An 11328-nucleotide genomic window follows, 5' to 3' on the forward strand; every position below is an offset into this window, starting at 1 on the left:
CCCCTTCTACAAACTGTTTAGTATTCTTGTAGACCCTTTGGGACCAACAGAAACTCATTTTTTTCAACGATTCAATGTCCTTACGACGCCATGTTGAACGTAAAATTCCAACTATTTGCTTCTTAAGCATTCTCGGTATTAATCCAACTACGAAATTTAAAAACAAACAATTAATATCTAATTTGGTGATTTCTCCTTCACAATTTCAATGCGTTTGTTCTTCTTTTGTTCTTGACTCAAGAATTCTTGAAATTATTTATTTGCTTCTTGTTTTCCTTGGAGAGGATTCTTTTTGGTTATTGAGAGCTTGTTATGCGAATGACCACCAAACCCAAGACTAGGGGTGCTCAAAAACCCGACCAATCCGATCCAACCCGAATAACTCAACCCGAAGCAACATGATGTCTAATCGAGTTGTGAAGTTGTCAAACCATAGGTATTGGGTTGATATTGAGTTACTATTATTTAAACCCAACCCAACCCGACGAACTTGATATCATTTTATTTCTTGGATTTAATATGATTGTTGAATTTATATTAATATATACATTAGACAATTACACTATCATGTATGCTTTTCATATACACATATTTTTAATCTATTTACATCTCTATATAACTCATTCTTATATATGTTCAGTAATATAAACATATATATGTAAATTGAGAAAATTAACTGAATGTGATATACGTAAGAAGTAGGATAAATTGTATCAAATGGTTGATAATGAAAAAGAAATTAGGAGTAGATAAATAATATATTCAATGTTAGAAAAATATTTTAATGTATCAAAGTATCACCCGACCAACCCGTACGGGTTGGGTTGGGTTGGGTTAGGTTGAGTTGCACTTTGGTTTGGGTTAGGTTAAGATTTTTCAAACCGCAAGAATTGGATTGTTCAAATATCTTCAACCCAATCAACCCAACCCATGAACACCCCTACCCAAGACTATTACTTTCACCCCTTGCCATTTCTAGCCCCTCATTAATATACACTTATACAAACTGCTCCCAACAGTTTCATCTCTTCACGTTCAACTTGAATGTGTTCCAATGATACTTTTTAGTCCAAGACTTTTTACAAATGCCTAGTTAGTCCCTGGACTTCATCTTTTATGCATTATCACATAACATATTTATCAAAACCTGGTTACCTTTTTGGGATGTTACATTGGGTAGGTAATAGGTCAAAAACAAGCAACTTTTAGTACGAGCCAGTTTACGGTGGGTCGACCCACAAACATTTTCAAAAACTTCATAAGTAATATAAAGACTATACTGGTATATCATTGTACTTCATAAAAAGACAATTGCCCCATCAATAAATTGGAGCAAACCATAAGAGTAGTAGCGTAGTGAATAAAGACAATAGGGTTGATAAAATCAACTCGGGTTCGAATCCCGCTATCTACATATGCGCTTATAGCCACTCGGAGATTTACCTCAGGGCTGTGTGAAGCCTACAGTCCTGACTTGCCATGGGACAAGTCTGGGAAAAGGCGGGATCACCCATTTTCGAAAAGAAAACATTGGAGCAAAGTAAACCATTTACTCAGTTTCCTTGAAACCAAAGTTTTATATGAATCCCAGAAACTATCCCAACATTAAGGTCCTGTATAACAAAATAATCAAACCTATAAACTTAAACCTCCTACTAACATCATGCTTCATGTTCTAACAAAACAAAAATAAGCAGCTTTCCACCACTTCCTTTGCATCATTAATGTTTCAGTCAAGGAAATGACCATCAACACCAACAGATTTTTCTTACTTCTTTTGTAACAGTGAGCGTCCGGCCAGCTTGTTTGCACCTGGACTAAACCTATGGGGCCCTGAAGATAACGACCTGAAAATCCCAGTAGCACCGATAGATATAAGAAAGTGCGACGGTTGACCTTTTTCAGCATGATGAAAGTGAATCAAAGTGCCAAAAAGCTTGATAGCTTTGTGTTTGTATCAAGGATGTATCCCAGGGAGAAGAGGCACGGGTGGTTTAGGCTGTTTTGTTTTCTCGACCAATACCGCTTGAGTAGTGAGGATTATACCCGCGATTGATACAGCATTTTGAAGGGCACACCTTGAGACCCTGCAAGGATCAATTATTCCCGCTGCAAGAAGATTCTCGTAGGTGTCGGTCATTGCGTTATAACCAAATTCCCAGCCAAGTGTCTTGATCTTTTCGACAACTACAGCACCATCGACCCCTGCATTGGCTGCTATCAATCTTGCAGGGGCTTGCAGTGCCTGGGAGCCATAGTTTGACAAAATTATCAGATGGTGAAAGACTAACAAAATCAAAGTTTCAAACTTAATTTAAATTTAAGGCCAAAGGTAAAACAACAGCAAACAAAAGCCTGCCACATCCCAACCTATTTCCACTGTATAATGGAAACTTCTACATGTTTCCTGCACCCTCTTCAAATGCTTTTAGAAAATGTAAAAAAAGAATGCCATCTCAATGGATTCGAATTACTTCTTAATCTTTTGTTCTCAGATTTCTTTTGGTTACACAAATTTGGATAAATCGGCATTTGCAAAAGAATCCAACTAGTCATTACTGAATCTAGTCATTGCATCAAGCATTAGGGCTCCATTCAAGAAAGTCTATTTGCGCTCCCATGACATCATATATATGATTCAAGTACTAGTTTATATTGCTCATCATGTTTGGTTTCGAATATCAAAGAAGATGGTGAAACTATGATATATGTGTATATAACTAAAGTTAAGAAAACAGAACCATAGAAAAGGGAGGAAAATGTACAGATGCTACAATGTTGGCCCCACTTTCCTCATCTGGATCTTGCAAGGACTTCTTGATGGAAGGAATTTCCTCCAAAAGATGAATATAGGTTGCTCCACCACCAGGCACAATACCCTCATCCATAGCTGCATAAGTGGCGCTTTTTGCATCCTCGATTCGTAGCTTTCGGTCTTCAAGTTCCATCTCAGTATATGCTCCTACCTATAACCCATACGAATGCTTAAATTACAAAAATCACTCTGAATGTTGAAACACTAACTATTTGTAAAACATTTTACCTTGTCATGAAATGTATGTGAAACTTATATGGTGATAGCACTGTAAAGATAGATAGTGGAACTAAGTAATTAATTATAATCACTTGGTTTTGCAATTCTTGACTATAATCAAGAATTAGAATGAAAATACAACTGAAAACCGCCCGATGAGTCATGTTACACATTAAGCTACTTAGACTCGAGAAAGCCTCAAAGTTGAAAGTGCCGTTGAACCAAATTGTCAATGTTATAAACTCACCCTGATAATAGCAACACCACCAGAGAGTTTTGCAATTCGTTCACTAAGCTTTCTTGAAAGATACGAATTATCTGTTTCAGAAAGATCCTTCTTTATCTGCGAGATCCTTGCTTGAATTTCAGCTTTCATGGATGGATCAGCAACAATAGTTGTATAACTACTTGTTATGGTTACTTTGCGTGCAATACCAAGCTGATCAGAGGTTGCCCCTTCAAGGGACAAACCCAAATCTCCCGAGAGAAAATCAGCACCTACAATAATGCCAGCAGAATGTGACATAAAAACAATCCCTCAGAATGCAGTCTACTGTAACAAGGCGAAGTCTAGTATCCAAATCCCATCAATGCAAACAGAATGGTGGCTATATTAAAAATTATACATAAAACAGATGCTAAGAAATATATATATAGTAAAGTGACAGCAATTTATGACGTGATCTTTAGGCACTACCAACCAAGAAATGAACATTTTAGATGAATATAAATAAAAACCAATAGTTTGATAAGACTAAAATTAAGCACACAAAAAACAAAGCCAAATTCGCCATAGAAGTCACTCAATAGAAAGGCAAATGTCTCATCATAGTCATGCCTCTTCTTGTTTGTAGCCTTGAGCTACCAATCTTTCCTTATTTCTCACAACAATTCCATCTTCGTCTCATTTATATCTACAATTGTAGATTCCACAACAGTCTAATCATATACGAATATTTACAATAATTACCTGTCATCAGGGCAATATCTTGCAGTAAAGCTTTCTTTCGATCCCCAACCCCAGGACATTTGACAACAGCAACCCTGAGTAAGCCTTGAGTTTTGTTAACTACTAGTGTTTCCAGCACTGACATTGAGATATCTTCGGCGAAGATGAGCAGAGGGACGCTCAATTGAGTACTCTTTTCTAGCAAAGGAACAATTTCTTTGACAGTTGATATCTTTTGATCAGTTATCAAGACTTTAGCATTTTCAAATTCCACAGATGAATTGTTCTCGTTTGTGATGAAATGAGGAGACATGTATCCTTTGTCGATCTGTAGGGAAAGTATTCCTGAATAGACATTAAAATATGAAGATGAAAAAATAAAATAAAAAATATATATGAATCGAATATCATGAGAAAGTGCAAAACACTAGCGAGCAAAAGCATGTGTGTCTAGAGAACCATTGGCATACATCCACAAGCTATATCAAGTTCACTAAGTTATAGTGACATGTCTAATATGAGTAAAAAAATGGATATCTGCACATCCAATCACCGACATTATTGTTGAGTATTTAAGTTCCAAATTCAATAATTCAAGGCATCGACTAATAAACATAAGCCTTGATCTCAAATTCAGTAAAAACTAAGGAATTTTATCAGCAAAAAGAACACACAGACATGTCAATAACCAGCAAGTGAAGCTACTTTGTGTATGTAATTGTAAACCAAATTTATACTCCATTTGCCCATGAAAAACCACAACAAATTTACATTGTGGATGTCAAATGGAAATTGCAGCATTTCTTTTTTTTTTGGAGATATTTGAGGTAAGAATTGACATGATTGCTCCTGTTGATCTTGATCCATAAAATTCCCTTATTTTTTATTGAGGGTATTTAAGGCTGTTGAGAAATATTGGAAACAATTTCATAAAACAACGTCCATGGTCAATAGTTGCAATTTGTAGAGCGAAGGATGTACTTATTTCAACTCAAATCAACTTCCTTGTGCAACAGAAAAACATTATTTAAAATACTGATAGCTTCGGCTGCAACTGTATCACTTACTTTCATTCCTTCTTCAACCATCAGAGAAGTTTCACTTGATGAGGAGGATTCAATAGAAATTATTCCATCAGGGCCGATCTTATCTATCGCGTCAGCAATTAAGCTTCCAATAAATTCATCGTTTCCAGCAGAGACGGAAGCTATGGCTGCACAACCAGGAAAAGCTTAGAGTCTTTTCTCATGGTAGAAAATAAAACAAGGGAAAGACTTTACCTTTTATATCATCCCTTTTACTGACCGGAATTGTTTTCTTCTTTAAAACTTTGATCAATTCTTTCGCAGTCCTCTCCATTCCTTTCTTTAAAGAAACGGGATTAGCTCCAAATGCTACTGCCAATAATCCAGATTTGATCATCTCTCTTGCAAGAACAATTGCAGTGGTAGTACCATCGCCAGCTAAATCGTTTGTCTTAGTTGCAACCTACAAAGAGATGGAATATTTGGTAAGGTGATTTATTAGTAGAGTGCAGCAGGTAATGTTACCACAAATACCTCTTGAATAAGCACCGCTCCTGCATTTTCAATTGCATCAGAAAGCTCTATGGCTCTAGCAATCGTGACACCATCATTAATAACTTTAAGTGTTCCAGATTCAGAAAGAACGACATTGCGGCCTGTATAGAACACCATAAGACTAATTAAGATTGCTCTAAATAATATCAATGAATATCAAAGATCTTGGTGGTCATGACACATGCTTGTTGCACTTCTGATCATTTTAGGATCTAGTCAACTTAACCCTTGCAATCTATCATCAAAAAATCATAACACTATTTTCGTTGTAAGACATTTATCTACATCTCTAAATTGCAAAAGTTTTCTTTTTCGAATGCTTATCACCAGTCTCAACTTTTGAAACAAGAAGCCTTTTATCCCAAATGAGTCGGGGTAGACTAAAAGTGAAAATAATTAGAACTTAAAAAGCGGTGAACCAACTTAAAAGAAATTGAGGGCATTAATAGTATTCCTTCATACTCTTCTTGCTAAGACCAGTACATTTGCCATATTGCAATTTAGATTTCTATTGAACAAGGCGAAAAGCACAGAGATCAAAGAAAAGGGCTGGCAAGCCGTGTAATGTGAGGAATAATGGAAGCACTCCACACAAGAAGATAACAAGGCTTCTACATCATCCAATGGAAGCACAAAACCTAATATATTTCTAACAAAAAGTAACTTCTCTAAATTACACTAACAATCTAAGGGGAAAAATCAAAGAAACCAAAGTCTTGTTTGAAAAGGTCACCTCAATTTATGATGCTATGTAAGCATGAAGACACTGGAAACTTTTCAGTTGTTACTCAGTGAATCACTTGCACTTCAACAGGTAGGAACCAAGTTAGATAGAAAAAGATTAATCTATCCATCTTGAAACAGTTATTCATACTTTTTTGTGTTCATAATAGTACTTTATGCATAAAATTCACAAAGAAATTTTGGACTTTGATATAAAAGTAACACAATTGAACTCTATAACAACAAATACAACAAACTGAAAAGTGTAACATATGGCATATCAATTTTCATCTGGAAAGGAGCATGTTTGAAATCAACAAATGTAATGAGAAATTGTTGCAATTTGGATGAAAACTCAGATACCTTTAGGTCCTAAAGTGACAGAAACAGCATCAGCAAGCTTATCTATCCCAGCAACCAAACCTTCCCTGCATTCTTTATCAAAACAAACCCTTTTTGCTCCTGCTTTAACCACCACCATTTTCTTCATCAAATTCCGTTTCCTTCTCCAGAATACCCCACAAAATCTTTGTTTTCCACACACTTCCTTCAAAATAACAAAAACACACAAGTCAAAACCTCAGCAAACCTAAAACCCTTCGCCCCTCCTGATTCTACAATTAAAAAGAAACCTAAAAGTAAAGTTATCAATATCCTTGAGTCGATTAAAGAAGACGGCAAGAGTAAGAATTAAAGAAGAAATAACATACATGGAGTGAACAAGATACAGGATGAGTGAATATCGGAGAGGAAGATAAAAGAGATGACCACATTTGTGGATTATTTGCTGAAATTTGGTCACCAAGGAAAGCGAAGGTTGTATCGGAATGAAATTGGGTCGCAGATTCGTTGATGGGATGGGGAGGTTTATCAAGGGTTTAGAGCAACTCCAGCAACACAAAAAAAAAGAGAACATCAAATACACCAAATTAGTTGGGGGCGTCTCCGAAGTCGCTATAACATGTACGTCATATCTTTGGGGCTCGTGGAATTTTTTTTTTTTTTCAAAAACATTTGTTAACTTATTATAATTTAAAAGGGTTTAATTTTTTTAAAAATTATTTATTATCGGTTTGGCACCGATATAAATTATTTATCCAAATACTCAAAAGTATTTATTACCGGTACCACACCGAAATAATTAATAAGTTGTTTTTATAAGTAATCTCAAACACCCCTTTGGGTAGGTGATAAACAGTAACATTTTCCATCGGATCAATTCATGAAATTAAGGTGTTTGAGATTGCTTATTTGGAACAAATTATGTTTTTTTACAAAATCATTTATCAACTTATTATAAGTTAGAAGGGTTTAACTTCTTCAAAAACTTTTTATTACCGGTTTGACATCGGTATAAATTGTTTATTCAAATATTCAAAAATGCTTATTACGATGACACACCGAAATAAGTTAATAAGTTGTTTTTATAAACAATCCCAAACACCCCTTTAATTAATATTTGCTTAGTAAAAGCCATGTCCCTTCTTTTATGGAGGTCATGGATAGATGCTACAATGGGACAATGGGTTAGTTTTAGAGGTTGTTTTATTACTATAAGTATTATATTTTCGTTTTATTATGAAATTAAGCAGAAAAATTGTTCCAAAATTCTTTTCTCGAGCTTTGACTTTTTTTGAAGATTGACCATCTTGAATCAGTCTCTATGATTGGCTTATTTATGATTTGTCTGTATTACACATGAGATTTACATATTAAGCTAAGCCATTAATACAAAGTGTACAAACTAATCCTAGCCATTGATCTTTTTTCTTTTTATTTTTTCGGTTTTGAATTTTGGCAAGGGTAATCTAGTCTTTTAATATGTAATTGGATAATACATTTAAGAGTAAATTATGATTTTCGTCCATGTGATTTATTAATAATTTTGATTTTCCTTTCTGTGGTTTAGAAATTGCAATTTTTTTTCCAATAGTTTGCAATTTATTGTTATTTTCGTCCCTAGATTAATTACTAGGGCTGTAAATAAACCGAACGAACACGAACGGAGGCTTGTTCATGTTCATTCGTTTAACTTAACCGAACAAACGAACGAACACGAACGGAAATCTTTGTGTTCGTGTTGGTTCGTTTAGAAATAAGGTGTGTTCGTGTTCGTTCATTAACATGTTAAACGAGCGTAAACGAACGGGTTAAACGAACATAAATAATTATTATTTGAATTCAAAGTAAATAAATAAAAGATTATATATTAAATTTAATATATAAACGAACATAAACGAACGTAAACGAACGGTTGATCAAATGTGCACGAACATAAATGAACGAACGAGGCTCTTGTTCATGTTCGTTCGTTTAACTAAACGAACAAAAAAAATTGTTTATGTTCGTTCATTTATTAAATAAACGAACTTTCCGCCGAACGGTTCACGAACGGTTCGCTGAACGTTCGGTTCGTTTACAGCCCTACTAATTACTATATTTAAGTACAAGAGACCAGTAAAGAATTGCAAACCATAGGGCCCACAACAACAATAAATTGCAAATTATAAAGACGAAAATAACATTGAATTACAAACTATAGAGACGAAAACCGTTATTTCTAAACGACGAGGACAAAAATTACAGTTTTTAACAAACCACAGGGACGCAAAATGTAATTTACCCTACATTTAATTATTGTCATTAATTACCGGGTATAATTTTCTATTTTATGGGAATTTTCTAGTAACCGTTTCACAAATTTTTAGAAGATATCTCTAGTTAATTTTTGTATTATTTTTATTTAGTAACCGTTTCACAAATTGTTAGAAGACATATCTAGTCAATTTTTGTATTATTTTGTTTAGTAACCATTTCACAAATTATTTGTCTTATACGGATCTACAAGAGTTTATATGTAACAGTTTGTAGAATGAAGGATAAATACAAATACACAGTTTTCATTTTTTAAAATCATTTATTGATATGAGCAGATCAATACAGAATTTACAGATTGTTTACGAAATAAGATAAGATACATAACTTATCTAAACAATTTAGAAAGCACATAAGATACATAAAAGCAAGAGAGAAAGTGCTTGCTTGAGAAGATGTTATAACTTTGCTTAAGAGTAAGCTTAGTTTTGCATGTATGTGTTGTTCGCCATTTGGAGAAGAGAGTCTCCTTAGCTATTTATACTTATTGCATTTAATGCAAGTCAGAGGGTACAAAGCACGTGACAAACTTTTAGATGAGAGCTTGTCATTTGTCTTAAGATCTACAGACTTTTGGGGATATGTGAATAGTAGTCTTTCACAAAGTAGGTAAGCACGCTTGAAGACAATTAAGTGACTTCGTACATATTCTTTACTATGTGAGCTATGAGGTTGTCATTTGTTTGCAGTAGAATAAGACGAAAACTAATCTTGTAGAGCAAGATTCATTTGATCGTTGGCACTGCCATAACTCTAGAGTTTCTTCAGTGTTCGTTGAATCTTGAATAGATCTCACACTTGATTGTAGACACGTTTGTTATCATTGAAAGACACGTTTGTTATCATTGAAATCGCTTCAGATCACGAACTGGTTGTCTCTATCTTCAGCTATATCTTCGACATTGTTGAAGGTTCATTTGGTGTGAGTTTTGTCGTCTTAAAGAATACTTGTTCATTAGAAAAGTTTACAATACATGTTCAACGATCACTAAACAGAATTAGTGATTATCGCTGAAACTGAATAAAATAAAACAAAGTATTTTTCGCTAAGTATAAAGGATCACCATCAAATCATTGAGAGAGTTTGGATCAACACAAATTTATGATATCATTCATGAAACAACCACACTTACGAATCACTTTTTCACTGATAAAACCATGATTTTCTAATACTCCCGGTTTCACTCATGATTTTCGATATACAAATCTAAAGTTCCATGGGTGAAACATACACACGGTTTCATTTAAGAAACATACATATTTTCGAATCTAAAATTTCATGTGTGAAACATACGCACAATTTCACTCATGAAACATACATATATACGAATCTAAAATTTCCTAAGTGAAACATAAACACAATTTTCACTCATGAAGCATACATATTTACGAATAAAAATTGCATGCGTGAAACATACACATATTTTATCTGCCAATATTTCATCGTAATCACCAAATCTTTTAAATTTTAAATAATCTTATTTTCGTCAATGGCGGATTTGATGTGTGTGAATTACTAATTAATTAAATGTCTAGGTTATATCAACAACTATACCCTTTAGACCACCAATTTTGTGATAATCCTTGTGATTTAGTATACCACCTAATTTATATATTTGTTAGGGGTTGTTTGTTTACCTCTTAATAGTTCCGTTAAGAGGCAACTTTTGAATCGTTAAGAGGTGAATCTTGTTTGGCAAAATAAAAGTCTGCATCTTAATGATTCTAAAACCCTCTGAATGATTTTGTATCATGGATATCTCTTAACCATTTTGAGCCCTAATTTCATTGTACACAATTACCAAACAATTATATTTCATTTTGCACTATATCATGAGAGCCTCTTAATTATTCTGACCACTTAATCATTGTGCACCAAATCATTCAGCAATTGCCAAACAGCCCTTTAGATTTCAATGTTTAACCTTAAATACAAAGATTACGAGCAAATGAAATGCACTAAAAAGGTTTAGCAGCTGTAGCATCCATAAAATCATCATATTTTTAAGATAAGTAGCTTACAACAAGTGGCTTACAAGATAAAGCATGAGAAATATTTGTTGGCAAGCTATTTGATGACTAAGCAAGTCTAGTAACCGATAAAACAAGCTAGTGATGAGTTGTAAGGACTACAAATATGTGTTGACAAGCTATTTGATGACAAAACAAGTCTAATAAGCATGACAATGTGCTAGAAGCATGATGTGTCAAAATTCACGTATCCTAAATATGAGATGTTAAACTCTCGTAATAGTACAATTTTGAGAGCAAGAAGAACAAGTAGTTAATGCAATGAATTCACCTATAAATAATGGTTGAAATGTTACCATTAGTTCGATACCAAAAATAATAAATCTCTCTCAAATACATTATCAAGCTTGAAGTAA

The 11328-nt window shown here is 34.0% G+C and overlaps 1 protein-coding gene across 3 annotated transcripts; it reads right to left on the minus strand.

Moving 5' to 3' along the window:
• Positions 1-1567: 1567 nt before the first annotated feature.
• LOC112500636 (ruBisCO large subunit-binding protein subunit alpha) lies at positions 1568-7156 on the minus strand. 3 transcript variants are annotated; one of them, XM_025104162.1, is made up of 10 exons: positions 6997-7156; positions 6650-6833; positions 5543-5664; positions 5264-5471; positions 5051-5196; positions 4005-4311; positions 3282-3532; positions 2766-2966; positions 2047-2245; positions 1568-1847 (listed from the first exon to the last, which is right to left on the minus strand). In XM_025104162.1, the coding sequence occupies exons 1-10, from the start codon at positions 7057-7059 to the stop codon at positions 1669-1671; spliced, it is 1860 nt and encodes a 619-aa protein (XP_024959930.1). In that variant the 5' UTR covers positions 7060-7156; the 3' UTR covers positions 1568-1668. The 3 variants fall into 3 exon arrangements, with proteins under 3 accessions (XP_024959930.1, XP_024959947.1, XP_024959938.1); XM_025104179.1 differs by lacking the exons at positions 1568-1847; positions 2047-2245 and adding an exon at positions 3044-3083 and having other exon boundaries at positions 2878-2966; XM_025104170.1 differs by lacking the exons at positions 1568-1847; positions 2047-2245 and adding an exon at positions 3044-3104 and having other exon boundaries at positions 2878-2966.
• Between the last annotated feature and the right edge of the window lie 4172 nt (positions 7157-11328).

The sequence above is a fragment of the Cynara cardunculus genome, assembly GCF_001531365.2.
Source record: "Cynara cardunculus var. scolymus isolate 2C chromosome LG 1, CcrdV1, whole genome shotgun sequence".
Classification (NCBI taxonomy): domain Eukaryota; kingdom Viridiplantae; phylum Streptophyta; class Magnoliopsida; order Asterales; family Asteraceae; genus Cynara; species Cynara cardunculus.

Bases quoted from the DNA above. Each gene is read 5' to 3' on its own strand.
- LOC112500636 (XM_025104162.1), bottom strand. From the start codon at position 7,059: ATGTGGTCATCTCTTTTATCTTCCTCTCCGATATTCACTCATCCTGTA. The intron at 5,665-6,649 runs GTATCTGAGTTT...TGTTCTATACAG, and splicing joins TGTCACTTTAGGACCTAAAG to GCCGCAATGTCGTTCTTTCT. The intron at 4,312-5,050 runs GTAAGTGATACA...CTTTCCCTACAG, and splicing joins TGGTTGAAGAAGGAATGAAA to ATCGACAAAGGATACATGTC.